At 39.8% G+C, this 20,455-nt stretch overlaps 3 protein-coding genes across 6 annotated transcripts; 1 reads left to right on the forward strand and 2 right to left on the reverse strand.

Annotated features, from left to right (window-relative positions):
- Positions 1-47: 47 nt before the first annotated feature.
- Positions 48-15,379, reverse strand: LOC148174708 (uncharacterized). Of its 3 annotated transcripts, none has more exons than XM_088037191.1 (3): positions 15,145-15,379; positions 5,054-5,522; positions 48-1,643 (listed from the first exon to the last, which is right to left on the reverse strand). In XM_088037191.1, exons 2-3 carry the CDS (start codon positions 5,301-5,303, stop codon positions 370-372), a joined length of 1,524 nt encoding a protein of 507 aa, XP_087893317.1. In that variant the 5' UTR covers positions 5,304-5,522; positions 15,145-15,379; the 3' UTR covers positions 48-369. The 3 variants fall into 3 exon arrangements, with proteins under 3 accessions (XP_087893317.1, XP_087893318.1, XP_087893316.1); XM_088037192.1 differs by having other exon boundaries at positions 15,097-15,379; XM_088037190.1 differs by lacking the exon at positions 15,145-15,379 and adding an exon at positions 7,634-7,859.
- A 569-nt stretch (positions 15,380-15,948) lies between these two features.
- Positions 15,949-18,150, reverse strand: Dlish (Dachs ligand with SH3s). Of its 2 annotated transcripts, none has more exons than XM_088037194.1 (4): positions 17,968-18,150; positions 16,957-17,162; positions 16,515-16,908; positions 15,949-16,469 (listed from the first exon to the last, which is right to left on the reverse strand). In XM_088037194.1, exons 1-4 carry the CDS (start codon positions 18,014-18,016, stop codon positions 16,063-16,065), a joined length of 1,056 nt encoding a protein of 351 aa, XP_087893320.1. In that variant the 5' UTR covers positions 18,017-18,150; the 3' UTR covers positions 15,949-16,062. The 2 variants fall into 2 exon arrangements, with proteins under 2 accessions (XP_087893320.1, XP_087893321.1); XM_088037195.1 differs by having other exon boundaries at positions 16,957-17,221.
- On the forward strand, positions 17,618-20,341 carry LOC148174710 (actin nucleation-promoting factor WAS-like). The gene is made up of 8 exons (XM_088037193.1): positions 17,618-17,708; positions 18,415-18,529; positions 18,583-18,810; positions 18,861-18,957; positions 19,196-19,300; positions 19,364-19,695; positions 19,740-20,054; positions 20,105-20,341. Exons 2-8 carry the CDS (start codon positions 18,431-18,433, stop codon positions 20,264-20,266), a joined length of 1,338 nt encoding a protein of 445 aa, XP_087893319.1. The 5' UTR covers positions 17,618-17,708; positions 18,415-18,430; the 3' UTR covers positions 20,267-20,341.
- Positions 20,342-20,455: the final 114 nt, after the last annotated feature.

The following is a 20,455-nucleotide window of genomic DNA, read 5'->3' on the forward strand; positions in this document are numbered from 1 at the left end:
AAATTCTGTTGCAGGAAAAGGAATAATGGAGTGATGAGAAAAGACCATTTCAAAATTTGTGTATTTATTGTACAATAAGGATCATCGTCACGTATTAACAATCGTTTCATATAAATTACTTTGTTTGGAGTGAGGTACAATAGAGAATGTGCACCCGCGATCTACAACAGCGTAACAACACACCATAAACATTGGTAACACATTATTACTCAACAAAAAAAATCACATTATATTCTGTAAACTATTTACACTATATACAACTCTACAAATCCAACAACTTGATTTTTACTTTACTCAGTAAACTAAAACCAGTTTGAACTACGTCAACGGAGACTACAAAGGTACTTCCCCCGAAAAAATAATTTAACCCTAAACTAAAACAATATTGGCGACTGAACTGTTGACTTCTTCCTCTTCATATCCACTTTCATCACTACAAGCGCTATCATTTTCAGATTCAGACTCTTCCACCTCTCGTTCGAACGCACTGATCTCCCGCGCTTCCGTCGAATTGCGTTTTTTAAAAACCTTCAAGGAACTAAAATCCGCTGGACTCTCCCCGACCGGAATTAAAGACACTTCCTCGTTGCCCAACAGACTCTTGCTGCTGTTGCTGGTGTAGTTAAGCCCGCAATACTTGAGGATGTCCGAGTTGATTCGCTCGAAACTCCTCACTCTCGCTAACACACACCCCCCAACTTTAAAATCGAAATCAGTCTTGTTTTTTGGTTTGGAAGCGGCATCTTCCTCGGTTAGTTCTTCGGAAATTGTGGGAAAAACTGGTTGATCCAAATCGGACGTAACGGTGCTGGCGGATTCGCAACCACTCGAAAGAGAGCCTTCATCGCTGTCTGGTGGTATCAAATCAGGTTTCTCGCTCAAAGCGTTGAACCAAGCTCGTTCGCAAGACTCCAAGAGGTCGTTTCGTAGCGAACTCTGCACCAGTTCTTCCAGAATCAGATCGCTCTTGTCGTCCATGATGTCCTCTTGCTTGTCTTCAATGACGTCGTCTTCGTGGACGGGCGACTGCAACTTCTTCACCATCGCTTTCCGTTTGTCCAACAACGCGCTCGTGCTGTCATAATGTCTCAAGATTTTCTTGTACTTGGTGGTTTCCACCGTGTCTTCCTCCTCCTCCAAAATCTCCTCGATGATCGTCAACTTGGGCGCGGATTTCGACCTCTCCAAAGGCGGTTTGTAATTATGACAGCCCGTACTCAACAGAATCTTCCTCCTGGGTATCGTGGGGTTCTCGTACACGGAATTCGCCAGCGACAACCTTGCGTTCTGCTTCGACAACTTGTCCCTCTTAAACTCTGCCAGAGCCAACGCCAAGGAGTGCTTCAGCTGCGTCTCTATCTGCTTTGCCACCGCCGCTGAAGTGCACAGGACGGCGTGACAACGCAATTCGTGCCTCAACCTGCGCCCTTCGTGGCGGTACACCCAACAGAACAACCTGGGGAATTGAGTGGGAGCGGCGCACGTGGTCAATCTATGGGCCCAATACTCCGTCAGGCCGTGGTCTTTGGTGGTTGCTTTTAGACCTCCGCTGCTCACCGTCAACTGCATCCGGACATCGGGACGTGAAGATTGCGTGTAATTCCTCCATAAGGTCGCTAACGGCTTCTCTACACAGCCGTCACCTGCAAAACGCATTAAATGAGTCGAGTTTATTGTGGCAATTGCCGGTTTAATGAAGAAGAAATCGAATCTTGCAGAGACGTACAAGATACATCGGTTAAACAGTTAGAAAGTGCATTTTTCTACGCTAACAATCGGTTCTGTCATGACTCAGCTACGAATAACATCTTTAAACGCATTAGCACAAATCCAAATTGAATTTGGATTTCTCGGAATTTTCATTCCCGAAACTTTTCTTTTCAACAATCAATTGACGCGTTTTTTTGAATTTTACGCGAAACTGAGGACTATTCAATTCAATTAGATGAAGACGATTATAATGAGATTTCGTGGTAAAGTCAGACGCCGAAAACTTACTTTCTAGGAATTTCACAGAAGACGGAAGTGGCTTGACGCGAGAAATTACAGTTTTGCTCTAAAACGACAATAACTGCGTGTATTTATTTTAAAGTTTTTTATCATCGTTGGTATAAAAATAGAAGTATCAATTCGATTAGGCAATTACGTAGGTAAATTTGTTAATAAAATAAAAGGAGAATGTAATCGGAAGGTGTTAATGCGGCTTAATTACTTGTGGAAAGTTTCGCAAGTGGTGCATTATAATCAGAGCAAACAAACGCGAATTTGGTCGTGAAATTTTCCCCTTTTTTCCATTAAACTCTTAATTTCATCTCAACCCTCAATTAACTCCGCAACATCGCTCGCAAAGATTGTTATGAAGGTATGCTAATATAGGAGCCCATCGTTGCACGGCAATTTCCACATTTTCCAAGGTCCATCTTCCCATTGTTCTCAATTCCTGTCATCTCTGATACACCAGACGTTTTTACTTGCATTTTTCAGGCGGTTAATTGGCGTTTTGAGGACCCCTGGGGTATAACAGAAGATTTCCTTATCAGATCGTTTCCCACATTCGTCACAGAAAGACGTGCTGGAATTATGAACCCTTGCGCATAAAATGGTCATCTTTTGCGGACGTGAAGTTACGAAGAGACGAAATTTGCGCTTTCACGTTCTAGTCGGTAATCATACGGTGCTTAAAAGTGGGTGCTCAATTATAATGAACTTTGTTTAGAAAGGCGGTGCTTGAGTTCCGAGTGTTTGGACAAAACGGTTTTAAAATTCTCGATTTTTTCAAATGTTTTCCTCCAAGAACTGGTTCCGAAATGTTGTTTCAAACTTAAATGGTAAATAAATACAAAACTAATTACTTTAATGGCTTGTTTTCTATTATAACTCCAAAATGGAAATGTAAGTGTGGGAACTTCCTAAAGAGAATAATTACGGCGCAAAAACAAATCCACTAAATGTGGGAGACATAATTAAAAATAAAAACACTGAAAAAATGGTGTTTACTTGTTTTGCATTCTCCTAATCTCGCTTTGATTGGTTTTCCAGGTCCCCGTAATGGTTTTATTTAGTAGCGATTCGGTACTTTACCCCGTGATAACAATAATTACATGAAATTGTTTATTTTTTTGGGTCGTAATTGCAGTTAATCAGACGCTTTACGTAAACCTGTTTAAATAATTACCCGCGTCTTTGATTTCGATTGGAAATGTTTTTCGTCGTGTTTAACAACCGACATTTTTATCAATTATATGAGAGTTATGTCAGAGTCGTACACGTGTAGGTCGACAATAAAACTGCATTTATGGTTGTGACCGGTGACACTCATTAAGTGCTGTAATTCTTCTTCCGATTGATGAGGCGATATCCGCACGCTAATTGAAAACGTAAGAAGGTTTTTGCGTGTGGTTCAGACTTCAAGGAGACGCTTTATCTTTCCCATAAACAAATGGAGGTAATGAACTAGAATTACCAAGCAAAAGCGACATTTCTGCGGCTTTTTTTCGCACTAGATGGCTATTTCGTGGCGTTTCGCTCAAAATGGTGGCGTTGGAATTTCGTTTCTTTCTGTGAGTCAACCGTATAATGACTGCTCCGGTCTACTTCGACGACTCCTCGTGTGCCACGATGAAGAAAAACTTGTCGTCGTCGTGTAATAATTTATTAATTACGCACCTGCGGTCTTGGATTCGAGATTTGACTGCTTTTCTTCCAAAGGGCGCTCATGCATGTTTCCTATCGACACTGAATCCGGTTATTAACAGTTTTTTCGTCCGTTAGGGCATTGGCAAGTTCAAGGAGGTAAACAATGTTGCCACAGCGGCGGACGTGGGTTGAAAATGAATAAATTGCGTTTATTGCCCACAAGAAACGTTCAGCGAGAGAAAAATCGACGGACAGGCTAACTTTTCCTTTGATTGTTTCATCAAGGACGAAACTGATGGGTCTATCGTGATTTGAGAGTGTTCTGCCCCGCCGGCTAATTACATTATAATTGGATAAATATTTGGTTTCATTATCAAATCGTTAGCGTTGTTTAAAATTTAAAGCAAACAATAAAAGGTGCAAAATTTCTGGTATTTTTAGGAAGAAAGGCTATAATTCAATTATTCCATCAGCACCTTTGCCTCAAAATGGAAATGATCGATTCCGAATAATTCCACAAATTGTCGACGGAATCTGTCATTTTCATGCAACGATGAAACAACTACTAAAAATACGTTTTTCTTCCGGCGGTTTAATCATCTCCTAGCCCATTGTCCTCACGAACACAAATTTTTCCATTGTGCGTTTCTATCAGTGAAGGATTTCCACGTAATCCCATGGAATTTTCACCGATGCGAACGCCGTATTCGTCCATCATTATTGAATGAGAAAAAAACCGCCACATCCTTCCGCCGCCTACGCCACAACTCCCGTCTAATTTAGCGTAAAATTTTTCGTAGCTTGAACAATAAATCATCGAGCCGTAAAATGTACCGCCATCGTCGTAATTTTCGCCTAAATAAAGTCGGAAATGCATTCGGTTCAATGACACACATTGCGAAAAACAATAAATGTTTCGCAATCGCGCGATATTCACACGCTGGAAAAACTCGGGCCGAAATCATCGATCAAACAAATTGCGGCTTTCACTGGAGATTTCACCTGTCATTCCACGATCAAATCGTATTTGTTATGAAGTTATTACGGACGCTGCGAGAGACGATTTACTTATCGAGCGATGCCTTTCGGCTGTTGTAAAATTCAGAACGAATCGTTTGTCTACGGCGATGACGCTTCAATTAGAAGCGAAATCGATGATGGCTGTTTGTGGATCAAAAGGGTGAAGTGGGTTCGATTGCGAAAAGATTACGTAATTAATATCCAGATGGCAGTTTACCTTATTCGCGCGATTTAATTATGGTTTTTTCGAAAGGATCACAAGTCGCCGCGCAATTAAATTATATAAAAGCCCGGAATGCACTCTTAACAACTTTCTTTTAATAAGCACAATCAGGGGTCAGTTGCTTGGAGTTGATTGTAATGCAAACATTCACCATCTTAATTAGCTCTCGGTTACCTTTTGCCCATCCTGTGACGACGTTTCCCAGATAAGCAACCCGATAGCTGGGATCCGGCCTAGAAATCGTCACACTAGCACACTTCCTTAATCTCAAGCGGTTTAAGAATGTCTTCAACATCCTTCGTCCTCTCTCCTTTTGCAGCCCTTTGCCCGGCATCTCGCTGTTGAGCGCTTCGATCGATGGTATTTTTTTGTTCATGGTTTTACGGAAAAGAGCCGCGTCCACGACATCCTCTTCCTGTTCCATTTTGCTCGTTTCAACCTTCACTTCTCTCGAGAAAAATGACTAGTTTTTAAATTCAGCACCACCGAAAGGAAATGGTGTAAGATACGAGCTTCCGGTCGGTTTTCGTCCACTGTATTTCGCTGATTTACCAAGAGAATTTACATCATGTTCGGATTACGTAAATCACATTGTCGTTTGCTTGTGAGCTTCGCAACGGCGGGGATGACGTCATGTAGTCACCTGAAGAAAGAAAAACACAATAAAACAGAAATTCTATTGAAGAAACAAGCATCGAACATCCACCCGATTTAGGTCCAACACGATTCTTTTGGAATTGGCGAAATCTATCACGCACATCCAAGGTCCACAACATTCACGACAAAAAAACCGATAATTCATACTTGGAAGATATCAACATTTCTTTTGTGCTCTGGCTGCAATATGTTGTTAAAGAACTAGTTTGGTCGTTTAGAGGTCAATCAGCTGGTGGTTTCGTTTGTTTTATCTGTCTGGGTTGAGTAAGAAAATGCTTAAAAACAACGGTACACCTGTCTTATTTATTAATGCTCTATTGTTATTTATTGCGGTGACATTTTTATGCAAATTCATATTCATTTCGACGCCATCGAATTTTTCTACCATGGTAATTTCCCGCCAAGGTCGCCTTTTCGGAATTATCCACATCCTAACGCCCAAAGGCTTGGCTTTTCGCATTCTATATATACAGGGCGTAGGCGTTTGATATACAAAATGGAGACGGCGAAGTTACATAACAAAAAATTGTAGTCTTCAATTGCGAGTTTAGAAATACCATATCCTGGTACCATCAATCAACACAGTTAATTAATTTGAATTAAATAGCGGCGGTCTTCCCCGAGGCGATTTACACCGTCCGAAATGTAATTGATGAGAAACATTAATTTTGGCGATAAGTATCGACTTTTACGTTTTAATCTGATCGCGAGTGTCATCATCAGTGTTATTGACGAAACAGGTGTCCAAAAGAAATGAGATAAAACACATTCTCTTTGCCCATTATGTAGTTTCAATGCTGACAACTCGACAAAAAACACAAACTTACGTAAAACTACAACGAGCATAACAATACCACTCAAAGTTGTTATTAAAAATCCCCAAGCTATTAGGTTGTTCTTGCATAATTAATTTAGTTATTTATACCGACTGATCACCAATTTTGTTTTCAAGCGACATTCCTTAACTTGAAACCAAAAAAATTAGCTACAACTTTCACCAATTCAATCTTTTAAATTTTCGAGCACGTACATCGTTTTTATAAATAAATCACTTTAACCTCGAAGCAAATACGTTGCCACTGACCGATTTAACGCAAATCGCCAAAACGGGCGCTGAATTTGAAACATGGAGCCATGAAAACGATTAAAATCTCGGAGAATTGGATTTTCGTCGCTTATTCAAATGTGGGAATTTTGGTGGAACGATGAGCCACAGTGACCCATTGAAACACAGGTGATCAGGAAATGGCGTTCCGGTGGACTAAATTTCAAGGCTGGAAGCGCGGGAACAGGTTGTTGGCGCCAAGGGGATGAAGAAAAGTTGAGGAGGAGCGCGAGGCCAAAATCCGAAATAAATTCGTATTCTGGACGAAGAGAATTGAGAATTTTTCGCCCCAAATCGGGAATATTGTTCGTGACTTTTGTTGTGTTGAACGTTAAACATTCCAGGCTGATAAGCAATGAGTCAATTGGAAAAGTATGATATGAAAATGAAAAGTTTCAAAGAAATGCACGTTCGTTCCGATAAGGACCTCTTAAATGCCAACAGGATATTGAGCAAGTTCAGAAAAACCGTGAATTGTCCAATTAAACCACTCGACGAAAATTACAGGTTTTGATAAATCTCCCACGAAATGTGTAACAAAGTCAAATTATGCAATAATAAGTAGATCTGAATGAGTCAATGAAACACGTAGAAAAGTTTGGTATGTGCAATAACCGTTCTCGTTTCGTTTTTTCCACGATTCTTTTGCATTTGTAACGCATTCCGTCATTATACGCACTTTCTATACCGTTTTATTTTCGTCGCAGATTCAATAAATCATTTTTAATTGGCGACATCACGTAGAAAAGTAGTTGGTATTTAATTTGATCAAATAAATTGTGAAATAGAGCGCGCATAATTCGCTAAAAGTGTTGCAGCACGATATTCCAATATAAATCCGCATTTTACCAACGTAAATCGCCGCTATTAATCAATTTCGTCCTTTTTTCCGGGCGCTAATTATCCCCCGTCTTGGAATAACGTCTAAATTGACGTAGGCCGAGCGAAAATAAAGAATTCCCTGCCCACACCGCAACACTCCCAAAACTTACGAAAAATCCCTCGAGATAATCCCGCTCCGGTTTAATCCACAAGAAAACACATATTTTAACAGGAAACCGAAAAAATCCTCCGGTTACAAAGAACCGCGAAGAAAAAACAGAACTCGTTTCACGTTCGAGTCAACGCCGACTGCGTCCACTTCCCACCGACTCTTTCAAACAACTGCCGGCCGGTGCACAAAACAAGTGAATATCACCATCAAGGTAGCCACGAAAGGCTCCACGGCCTACTGAGTCGTCGATAAAAACAAAGCATCAAAACGGAAAAAGTGCGTGTACGACGCCTGTGGAGCTGATTCATATTAGAGACATGAATTCGTGGGTGGTGCGAAGAAATGGGGGCCGAATTTGGGCAGTGTTGTCATGGAGGTTTGATTTTCGCGAAGAGCACTCCAAGGTTGAGTTGTTTGTCAATTTTTTGCAGGATCGCAACAGGTTTTCGAGTGCCAATTAACAGCTCGGTATTGTTTTTGACCGTCAAATGCCCCACGAATTGAGATGACACGGGCTTTTTTGGTCGAGCGAAATCGCCAAGGTTTCTGGTAATTATATGTTAGATAGGTACAGAGTTTTTGTAATCGTTACAACTGAAAGTACTTAGGCTTTCCTATCGACAATGTACGGACTTTTACTTCGCATTCCACACCTTGGCGGTTGCAAAACGTCGGACCTCAATATCAACTTTTTTGAGCAACGGACGAATTTTAGAAATTTTTATTTTTACAACGAGCCCAAAACTTCCAATATTTTTCATTCGGACGTAGAATTTTGGTAATTTTGATACTAGGGCAATGAAATTTGGAGAAATTACTGTTTTTGACTTGTTGGCTGTCTGTCCGAAATCTCAATTTTTTTTAGTCACAGGAACGGATTTGAGAAATTTTCAATTTCAAGACGAACCAAAAATTTCCAATATTTTCCGATCGGGTGTGTAATTTTGACAGTTTTGATATTAGGGCATTGAAATTTGGAGAAATTACTATTGTTAACTTGTCGACTGTCTGTCCGAAATTTCAAATTTTTTGGGCAAAACGAACGGATTTTAAAAATTTTCAATTTCAAGACGAGCCAAAAATTTACAATATTTTCCATTCGGACGTGTAATTTTGACAGTTTTGATGCTAGGGCAATGAAATTTGGAGAGATTGCTATTTTTAACTTTTTAACTTTGTTGACGGTCTCTACTAAATCCCAATATTTTTCAGCAACAAAGACGGATTTTAGAAATTTTCATTTTCAAAACGAGCCAAGAATTTTCAATATTTTCCATTCAGAAGTATCATTTTGGTAGTTTTTATATTATTGCAACGAAATTTAAAGAGATTACTATTTTTACCTTATTGACTGTCTGTCCAAAATCTCAAATTTTTTGAGCAACAGAGACGGATTTTAGAAATTTTCATTTTTAGGACGAGCCCAAAACTTCCAAAAGTTTCCATTCAGAGGTATAATTTTGGTAGTTTTTATACTAGGGCAATAAGATTTGGAGAGATTACTATTTTCAACTGTTCGTCCGAAGTCTCAAATTTTTTGAGCAACAGGGATGGATTTTAAAAATTTTTATTTTCACGACGAGCCAAAAATTTCCAATATTTCCCATTTGGCATTTGGAATTTTAGTAATTTTGATGCTAGGGCAATGAAATTTGAAGAGATTACTATTTTCGGCCTGTTAATATTGTTTGTCCAAAATCTCAAATTTTATGAGCAACAGGGACGGAATTTTGGAGTTTTCAACGCCGAATTTCGACCAATTTAATTAACTCGTTAATAAGTTGTTTGATTAAACAATAAAGCACGTCGTAAAAAGTAATTAGCACCAGACCTGAATGGCATAACAGCCATCGCCATCGGTGGCGTATGAAAAAGGATGTGGTGCAGTTTAAAGAGACGCGAGCATGACTTTTAATTGCTGAGGCTCGTGGGAGGTAAAAATGCCTCAATTGTAATTGATCATGATTCAGAGAGAGGTGATTCGATGGATCTGTTTTGAAGGCCTTGAATTCCTTTCTTATGCTATGGCAAAGTTGGATTATGCATACAATGTAAGCTCGAATCGTGACCAGCTCGATCCATTTATCCGCGATATTTCCACAAGTAGGTACACATCAACTGTAGAAAGTGTCTAAATATAAATTAGTAAAAATCGAAATTAATTTACCTTTCTCCTCTGAATTATTTACTATAACGCGTATTTAAAACGGGCCGATATGGGTCAACTTCTATTATTATTTTCGCTTTCTGAATCCTTATGAATGTTAAATGATCAAATTCTGATGAACTGACGTTCAAACGATCGATAAAAGTAGACGATCAATAACTGAGTAATACGTGGTGATTTGTTTTTATTTCCTTTCCGAACCAACTTAAATATTCAATGCAAATTTGTTTTTTCTGGGACAGTGCCTTAATGACAGTTCGTGCCGAGTTCCGATTACCCCACCCGAGCTCTTCTCCTCATTATAAAGACATCAAATGAAAATGAAAAGTCCGCAAATTGCAGTTTTGGTGTTTGTAAAAAGTGGGCGCCCCATTATGCAAGAGCCCATCAAGAACTAGGACCGGCCTCTCACTCGCAAAAATCTATAATCAATGTTTGCGTGGGCCGAAGTTGAAGGACCTCTCAGGTTCACGTCTAGCATTGTTCCAAATGTTGAATTTTCGAGCGACTTTCACTCCACTCGTCTTTTCTGCATTTTCCATCAATAGCGCAGCCTCCGACCGTGAAATTCCATGCACACGAGCTGCTGGATTTAATTATTGGCGATATCAGTGGAGGTCTGCGCTTAAGAAAATCCACACAGTGGAGGTCTGGCGAGCACGAATTCCTATAAATTATGAAATGGCAATAGCGAAAATGCTTGCTTCTTGGGCTGTAACCATGAAAACAGAAATCTCTTTGAAACGAAACGAAAAAATCACACAGAATTTATACCAACATTACGAAGACATTGTACACCGCCATTACTTTCGTAATTACCGCGCTAAGGAATTCATATCGCCGTATGATGTTATTCATGTGCACGATGGCAGAACTTGTTCTTTTTCAAAATCGAAACATGCAAACATGTTTAGTACCTACAGATATACTCGGAGGGATTTTTGTGCGATACTTATTATTAAACACATCACAAGCGTGATTAATGGCAGGATTCCAACAGGGAAAAATCGCGCTATTAACGACTTCTGCCGGAGATCTCATGATTGCCTCTTTTAGAAATATCAAGGCATGTTGATTGTCATTTTTGTTTTCACTTCTGATTGACATTGTGACCTCTCGCGAACTTGGAAAGCACCGATCGGAACAAATTTATTGGGATTTCGACGATTATAAATTTCCAGTTTAGCGTGCACTCGCGTTATTAATACTGTACAGGCATTAGGGTACCGTTCTATCCAATGAAAACGAACAAAACTTACGAGTTTTAAACCAAAACGTACCTTTGACCGCATTGTTGTACGATAAAAAAACACTTTGATTAGTTCTTGAACCAATTTAATTCAAACATCGGTAATAAATTGCGCACTTTATGGTGTTATAGTTGAAATGAAGTTAGATTGAGGCCAAATAAATATGCGGCGTTAAAGACCTTCAACTGCGAAACCGTTTTTCGGTAATTAAATCAGAAATGCCGGACATGCTCGATTAAGAGGACAATCCCCAATTATATCATATCAGCGAGAATTTGTTTTTAACGTCATGACAGCCAGGAAACCCGTCATTACGACACACAAGTCTATAAAAAAATGAAGATTGCCTCTCGCTGCGGCTGTATAAATCAAAATTAATTGATAAGAATCTGAATTACTTTAAAGACGTAATTAAACTCGATTGGATCCAATATGGACGACAATAAAAGATGCGGCGACTGTCACCTACTTTATTTATGAAAAATTTCATCAGAGTTAACAACCTCGACTTCTTCATTGAAGCAGAGACATAACAGTTTCTGGAAACCACATTCACATCTGCCTATATGACGAAGACGATTCGGCGATCGAACGCAACACCTTCATGAAGTAAACAAAATGTTATTGTTATGAATTAATGGAGGAGACGTGCGGAAACAAACAACACTTTTTACTGCATTCGAAACGACTCCTAATTGTTGTTTTTTGAAATTTTAATTTATGTCGTGGCGACGACGTCGGTTAAACATTTCCGACTTTATTCTAGTTTTGTCGTAATTTTTTCATAATTTACTTCAAGGTCTAGATGATTACGTTTAAAAGTCAAGGCTCGCTTTTTCGCTCAGGAATTAAAAACAAAATTTTCAAATTGTCGTGCGCTAGTGGCATTTATTCAAACTGGGAAAAAACTTGATTAAATTAGTCGTGACGCGGTGGAGTTTTTCTCGTTCTAGGAAGATCGCGACGCTGCGCAATTTTCCAATAAAAAATGCTCACACGTGCAATTAGGGATAGAATGTCGATGGGAGTCTGATCATGTTTACATTTCCAATTAAAGTTAATAAAGAAATCGGTGATTAACTCGATGCAAAATCTGGTTCAGTAATTATTTCAGCTACTTGATTAAACAACTTGTAATAATGCAATTACCATTATAATATAAATGTTAAGTACCACAGTCATGCAAGTGAAGGCCGATTGTGGCGGCGATGTACGATGACCCTAAATTATATTGTCAGAAATTTTTGATTTTCGAAGCAGAATTCTGCTCCAATTCGTTCGCTATCTGTGTGACAATCGTTCTGCTCTGTTTTATTGCAAAATTCGTGTTAATTTATCCCGATAGAATTGTTGCATTCGTATTAAGTTTTCTCCATCATTACGGAGTATAACAGGAAATTGTTTCAATTATTTAATACCGTCCGACCTTATTGCATGTTTATTGTTCATGCAAATTGCCTCCATTTATACTAAAGGGGAAGAAATTACTTTTTAACAATGCACAGAAATGCAGCAAGAAAAACCATATCAACTGGCCAGTCACGTTCCATTCGCTTCTTTCCAGATTGGTATAATTTCATTAAAACCGTTTTGTTATTGGTTAACGTAATGACCGTCACATTCAAAGTGGTAGTTTACTAAACATAGTATCTGGTAGCTGAAGAAAGGCGCACTTCCGCGTTTCTGATGTTGATGCTTTTCATTGTTAATGTTAACAGATGGAGGTGTCCGGTTAATGAGCTGTTACATTCTCACGCAGAAGACAAGTCATCCGGCGATTTTCTTTCTAGACAATTACGTCCGAAGAAAAATCAAATCGACTTTAATTGAGGAGGTTTTCTGAGCACAAATATTAGTAGCGGATTCTTACCGTTACTTTCGACAACACGTGCAATGGGATAATGACTGAATCATTGCGATAAACGTATGCATTTCTAGAACAATGCTGAGTACTTTCAAGGTTTAATTAATGGATGCATGTGGGAGGCGACCTCTTGACACGTGGACCATTCTGAGATGATCGAGAAGAACAATAGAAACTTCCGGTATCAAGCACCATAGCGAGACCTGTACACTTTATTGCCAATAAAAAAAAAATTCGAAACGCGATTTTTAATATTTGCTCATTTTTTGGATCACATCCGGGACGTGACGCTTTGTTTCGTGTTAATTGCAAAATTTATTGCGCGTTGGGTAAAAAATCATTAAATCTAACACCTTACGATAGTTTACCAATTGTCATTGCATTAAAACGAAGCGAAGGTGTTAAAATAACAATTAAAACAAACAAATTAATTATAAACGCGTATTTTTAGCCAGTTTTGGTTTGTCAGAAAAATTAAACAAGTCTGATGAGGACGATAATGAAAAATTCACAAATTACATAGCTAATATTCCGATCACAATGTAAAAATAAAACTAGTTCCTATTGATAACAATAACACAACTTGAAACGTGTCCGATTTCGGGGCGCCCCCCTTTGAATAAAACGTGGCCCCGTTTTATTTGTGGCCACATTTGCATTGGAATACCAGAGAGGAATCGAATAAACATTCATTAGAATTGTTCTGTAACAATGTAAACGTGTCGGATTTAAAATAATGTACGAAACGCCTGAAAGTCAAGGCGAATGTTAAGGTCATTCTTCGGCAAAGAACAAACCGATTTCTCGCGAGAAAGCGGCGAATTGGTCTCTGCAAGTAGAAAGTAAAGAAGGGAAAAAGAACCCTTTGGTAAAATATTACCGTCGTAATTTCCTGACGACACGAACCAATCATTCATCTTTTTTCGTTCGCGACGAGAATTCTTATTGATTTGGTTACGTAAGGTCAACCCACACATTTTTAATTAGATGCAAGTGTGACAACCATTTATGGGCGGTTAAATGTTGCAATTCAGCACGTAATTTAAATTTCGGGCCCTCAGAGCTGAATTAATTTGATAATGCAGTTTATTTTTAGAATAATAGAAGCAGACCTCTGATATGCACTAATAGAATGATTGAGTTTATTTTCGGTACCGAAATTAGGAAGTACTTTGGACTTGAACGTTTAACTGACATAACAAAGTCGCATTTGCATTCGTTTCCCAAATTTCGCCACCACTGTCACCGCTCAAGTGCATTGAACTTGTGCACAAATTTTCACTTTCACTCGTAGAAAGTCCACGACATGTGTGCAACTTTTTATTGTAATTTTAATTCTTGTCAACAGAAGGTCCACTCAAGTGGTGCTTTTAGTGTTAAATTACGGGTTTCGAGATTAGAGAGCTGAAAATTTAAGTATGATGTAAATTAGAATTAAAAATGCAAAGTGGAGAATACCGCAAAGATGGACGAAGAAGTAGGCGAGCCGGTTCAAAGTTAGTGTTGTGGGTTCATTTTTTTAAATTTCTCTGAGAAATGGTTCATTTGATTGTACATTAAAACGGTTTCTGTTTGTTCACCGTTTCATTTGATGTAAGCATCGGTGTACCTAAAACACAGCATTTCAACAAAATTATGAAAAAACATGTTTATGCAAATAGTCGTCCGCAGTCCACACCTCGCTATCCTTGTCAGAAATTTATGGCGTTTTACCAGAAAGTGTTATATCAGTGTTCCTGTTTCGCCAGATTGCGTCAATCCGACCAAAAAACACGGCAAAAAAACACGAAATAATACGTTTGTCTTGTGTATCGCGAGCCGGAAACAAGATGATATAATACTGGGCAGGACCGGAGTAGACTTCTTTGATAAAAGTTGGTCGGTGGTTCATTCAACCCTTGCAAGTTCATTGTCAACAATTCCATTGTGATTTGAGTGTAGGAGGACAAATTAATACTTTCCTGCGAAAACATTCGAACAAGCTCGTTAACTTAAAAAGGTAAACCGTCGGTTTATTGAGTGAGCGAAGAGGACGTTGAGGAATGCATTTTTCCTCAAGACAAACAACAGTTACAATAAAGTAGGCCTTCTTAGCAATCACCACATAAAAATTAAATTACGATGGTTACTACTACTCATGTAGCCGTTACTTAAGTACCAGGATTTAGAAGAGTTATTACCCTACATATGGGCCCCCTGTTGTAATCAACTTGGGAAAAGGTACCGACCTTTCGTTGACGACTGGAAAATGTCATTTAACAGCACAGAACACGCTCATCACCCGCGAACCATAAATAAAAACAGCACAGATTTTCATTCATTACTTCGTTCCTTCGACACAACACACCTTCGAGATGTTGAAATTACTGGTACTAAAGATAAATAGACGCAACTGCGACCTACGTTTGTCAAATACCTAAACAAAATGTAACGAAAGAGGTGTGACGTACCTCCTAGATTCATTCGGACAAAGCTAAAGGAAAGGTAACACGTACTCAGTCGAACAGGTATTTGGAATTCTTCGGCACCTCCATTATTAGTCAACCTTCAATTCACCAGCGAAGAAACCTGTGGAGCAGCAATTTGTGGATTTCCGGGCTTTTTGAGGACACTTTTCGGGCGCATTTGCATAATGAGGTAATGAGGAAGTACCACCCGGGCCCCTTTGATTTGTTATTAGCGAGGACGTGAGATTCATTAATTAGAAAAACTTAATAAGTACGTTGGGTATAATATCGATTAGCCCTCATTTGTATGCGAATAGAAATTTTATTTATGCGCGGAAAGTTGTGGCGTTTCAGGAAGATCCAGAGTACCAAGTTCGAATAATAACAATTATGAGAACATTAAGTAAATTAGAAGCGATAGTTGTCGCAAATTGTTTGTGTATTATTAATTAAAGGCTTTTAACGTAATTAGCGACGAAAGTGTAAAAAAACACAAGCAACTCGATGTGGATAACTTCGCATGTTGTCGTGAATAATGTATTGCATAACCATCGTCAAGTTTAGTTTTTTTTCCGAGAAAAAGCGTTCATTGTAAATGTTTATTAACAATAAATGTCCGACAATAAAAAATAAAGTATAAAAATATAAAATGTCATTGTATCATCCCTTAAAAATAGTTTCTTCACAATCACACAGCAATCAAAGGCTCGTCATGGCAGGCGGTCTGGCATAAGCCTTGGGAATAAATCCATACTTTCTAGTTTTCGGTGCATACGCCCATAACCATCCGTCAACAGTTTGATTATTAAGATCAGCATATATCCAATCACCTCTTCTTACAGTTAAATCATCAGGAGCTTGAGCTTTGTAGTCGTACAACATGACCAACTCCGTTCCGTGATACCTCAAATCGTCCACGCTGGACGAAGTTAACAAATGCGAATTGTTCTGATTGTTCATGTTTCCTGAAAGATTCTGATTCGCTACGCGATTCAAATGACCTTGTATCACATTGTCGGCTGGATATACAAATCCTGAAGGAATAAACCCTTCCTGGCCGTCGCTGCGAACGATCCAATACCAGTCAGGATCCTCCTTGTTTAAAACTAGGAAAAGAATGAGAAAATCGTCAAGTCCACCTGTGGACTTACCTGTTACAAACTCCCCCCTTTCTACCGAGACGTCGTTCTCGTCTCTTGCTATGAAAGTGTAAAGGACTATGTAACGTCCGGATGGGTCTTTCGAAAATGGCAACATGTCAGGTTCGGATCGGATACTAATCGGAGATCCTGCGCCCCGGACTTGCTTCTTCCCCAAAGAATCGCAATCACTAGTGTCTAAACCCGCTAGATCACATTCGTGATTGGTATCCGAGCTTTCCCCGGACGGCAGTTGCGTCTCTCTTGGCAGCTTCTTCTTGATGGCCAATTCGGCTAAATGGCTGTTGTATGGCGAACAGTACGAGTACGGAATGAACCCTTCTTGTCTCGTGTCCAAACCGATGACATAAACCCAGTCGTTTTCCCGGTACAATATGTTTACAATCTTCAAAAAAACAATAAGACTCTGAATGTTAACCCAGACAACCAGTACCTGACCACGTTTCACTTCGAGTTCGTCATCCACACACGGCGTAAAGTCGTGGAGGACGACCATCTTACTATCGGGTGATAAACCATGTTCTTTTTCGATGCCCACTCGGACCAAAGTCTCGATGCTGGCGGAGCCAGTTATGCGACCCATTCCTGGAGCTCCATTTATGGGGCGGTTTAGCTCCTTGTCGAGATCGGAGATGGTGGCTGGAATGGGATCGTGGGGGTCATGGTAAGCACGTTCCTTGGGTTAGTCACCACGACCACTGATGGTTAGAGGGTTAGAAGGGTGTCGGCAAAATCACTACACTTAAGAACCGAAACTTTCAAACTGTACTAATTAGCGCGCTGTATTAGAAGGCAGGAGTGTTAAAGCGTGTTAATTTTTTTAATTTAAGCCAAATCTCGCATTGCGGGGTTTGCAAAAATTAAAATGTTTCCTATCTCATTATCTTATGTATCACTTTATCTTCAGTTACATAAGATATCGTTCGATTCGGTTATAATAAAAGACGCAAAAACGGGTTGATACCAGATCCCAAACAAACAATTTACAAGGAAAAAGTGATGTTTTAGTCAACCAATTTTCGCCTTGATAAGTGTTGAATAATCGGGGTGGAAGTATGGTAGACCGCGATAACAGATAACTCGGTCAAACAAGCTTCGTTTCAGTTCGAACGAATTGGTCAACAGGCGAAGAGCGAATACATTTTCCCACGGTTGTTCGCTGCTCCCACTCAACACGAGCAACAGGTAGGTGTAGCCACACCGTTTATTTGTTCAGAAGTTTGTTTAGTTTTCCGAAAGGTTTTCATTTGATCTAGGCGATACATGCGGAAAAAGAGCAGACTGGGGGGCTGTGTCTCGACATCAGTCAAGTTTCTATAAACATGCAAACCAACGCCACTACAGTTAGCCCCACTATTTTGTTAGTAAAATGTGAATAAGGGCCCCCTTTTCCGAAACATGGAAAATCGGCAAATTTAAAATGAAAACTTGAAAATATACTCACATTTTTTCTTCTTGCCTCGTCTAATGCGCACGGGGCACAAAAATGCCATTTTTCTTGCTTCGTTTATCTCATTTTTAAACAATTCGAGATCGTTTAACAATTACAACTGTACTTCTGTCAAACACAATGATCTTGTGATCAACGGAGACAGCGATCAATTTTTTTCGGGCTGACACTAACAGATGGCGCTCGCGGAACTAAACGCACACGGAATAAATTCAAGGTTTTATAGTGGTTTCCGCATGATAACGCGTCACTTTTGTGATAAAATACTTAAATTCGCATCGTTTGCCTCACAAGAAATTATTTTCGCGTTATTAACAAGAAATTAAATATTTCATCCGAGGGCGCCACCTATGCCTTTCATAAATGTGTCACTTAAACGTCAAAGTGTCAGTGACTCTTTTCACATTTCGAAAATCAGCTTTTTTGTTTGTTTCCGTTTAGAACTAACCCGTGAATAATGAAAATGCCTCCACCTGCCGTCGAGAACAAAATATCCAGACTGATGACCCACGAGGAAAATCTACATCTTGCCAAATTGCTGGGAAATCGGTGTCAAGTGAGACTTTCAAATCCTTTTTTGGGGCTGTTTTACAACTTTTACTTTTGTAGTCGATATGTACAACGGTGGCTCAGCTGTTTTGCACGGAGCCCCCACACCACGTGCAATGGATCAAGAAAGATGGGGGCGTTTTATGCTTTGTCAAGGATAATAGCAGGAAAAATTATTTTTTTAGGCTGTTTTGTCTAAGGAGGAACACGATGGTTTGGGAACAAGAGATGTATAAAAATATTGAGTATATGGAGTCTACGCAATTTCTGCACGTTTTTGAGGGAGAAGTATGGCGTAGAATTAAATTAGATTTTATTATTAAATCTCAACTCTTTAGGATACGATGATTGCATTTAACTTTGCCAACACTGAGGAAGCTAGAGAATTTAAAATTATTATTGATGAGAAGATTTTGACCAGAAGGAAACGGGATGGTAAGACATAAATCCTCTCTGATTTATTGCCCATGATCCAAATTTTGTGGCGTTTCTAACAATTTTTAGTCACCTCTGATAACAACGTTTTCTTGCAAACACGATAATAATATTACGTGACATTATTTTGTTTACTTTCATGAAATATCAATGATTAATAGATATAAAGAATGCCTTGCCGTTATCAGTGTAGATACTCAAACAAGCTGAAGGTTTTCTCCGTTTTTTTAAACCACAGATCGTAGAAACAAGCCTCAACCCAACAGCACTGTCGTTCAGAAAAACAAAATAAACTCGTACACTCTTAAAGAACCTCACGACTACAAAAAAGTTCAAGATCCAGGTAAGCAAACCCCCTAAAAAACTAAAAATAATCAATTGCATATTAAACTCTTTCCCTTTGAAGCCGTGAAGTCAGCAAAGCGCAAAAGAAACATAACAAAAGCCGACATCGGCATCCCTCAGGACTTCAAGCACATCTCGCACGTCGGATGGAATCCGAACTCAGGTTTCGACATCGACAGCCAAGACGAGCAACTCCGATGTTTCTTCGAGAAAGCTGGCATCTCAGAGAAACAACTCCAAGACCCTCACACGAAGGAGTTTATTTATGACTTCATCAACAAACACGGAGGACGTGAAGCCATCGAAGAGTCGACGAACCGTCACTCTGCGAGGAAGGCGCCGGCGGCGCCACCCGTGCCGCCGGTACCGCCAAGAGGACCTCCACGGGCTCAGGTTGTAAATCCAAAGTCGAGAGTTTGTACTGAGTTTGAGTTTAGAGAGTCGCTCCGCCACCGCCTCCAGTCCCATCACCGACGACGGTGCACATCGAGAGTGAAAAACCGATCCCGCCGCCTCCACCGCTGGCCGATTTCGGTTGTGCACCGCCGCCGCCACCGGTACCGATGTTCAATGACGCGCCAAGTGGCGAAGGACCGGTGCCGACGATGGGATCAGCTTTGCTGGAAAGTATCAAGACGGGGACGACGTTGAGGCCGGTGGAGGATAGGAAAATGCCGCCGTCACCGGTGGAAGACTCCCGTGGACAGTTGTTGAAGGAGATCAGAGAAGGAACCAAATTGAAACCAGTTTGCGTACGTTTTTTGGTGGTTTTTGAGGGTGGAGACTTGAGGGGTTGTTGCAGGAAAGGGATGTTAAACCTGTTAATAACGTGGTGGAGCCTCGAAGCGGGGATTTGGCAGAGGCGCTAGCACGGGCTTTGGCCGAAAGGAGTAAAGCGATACATTCGGAGGATGACGATGACGATGATGAGGATGACTCGAACGATGACGAATGGGAGGACTAATTTTATCGAATAATTAAGATATTGGAGTTGATTGTGGCGAAACTTTATGGAAAATATAGGAATATAACATGTTAAGTTTTGGCGTTTCTTTTACCGATTTTTCTAATTAAAATATTGTAATAAAAACAATCAGGATACAGACTTTGGAATTTGAGTTGAGCTGGCAGCGATGCGTGTTATATCAAAACA

This window comes from Gnatocerus cornutus, chromosome 5 (assembly GCF_029298725.1).
Source record: "Gnatocerus cornutus isolate USDA-ARS CGAHR chromosome 5, icGnaCorn1.1, whole genome shotgun sequence".
Classification (NCBI taxonomy): Eukaryota; Metazoa; Arthropoda; class Insecta; order Coleoptera; family Tenebrionidae; genus Gnatocerus; species Gnatocerus cornutus.

Bases quoted from the DNA above. Each gene is read 5' to 3' on its own strand.
- LOC148174708 (XM_088037191.1), bottom strand. From the start codon at position 5,303: ATGGAACAGGAAGAGGATGTCGTGGACGCGGCTCTTTTCCGTAAAACC. The intron at 1,644-5,053 runs GTAACCGAGAGC...TGCGTTTTGCAG, and splicing joins CGTCACAGGATGGGCAAAAG to GTGACGGCTGTGTAGAGAAG.
- LOC148174710 (XM_088037193.1), top strand. From the start codon at position 18,431: ATGAAAATGCCTCCACCTGCCGTCGAGAACAAAATATCCAGACTGATG. The intron at 18,530-18,582 runs GTGAGACTTTCA...TTACTTTTGTAG, and splicing joins TGCTGGGAAATCGGTGTCAA to TCGATATGTACAACGGTGGC. The intron at 19,301-19,363 runs GTAAGCAAACCC...TTCCCTTTGAAG, and splicing joins CAAAAAAGTTCAAGATCCAG to CCGTGAAGTCAGCAAAGCGC.
- Dlish (XM_088037194.1), bottom strand. From the start codon at position 18,016: ATGGCATTTTTGTGCCCCGTGCGCATTAGACGAGGCAAGAAGAAAAAA. The intron at 17,163-17,967 runs GTGAGTATATTT...ATCCCATTCCAG, and splicing joins ACGAGGCAAGAAGAAAAAAT to CCACCATCTCCGATCTCGAC. The intron at 16,909-16,956 runs GTACTGGTTGTC...GTTTTTTTGAAG, and splicing joins TCGAAGTGAAACGTGGTCAG to ATTGTAAACATATTGTACCG.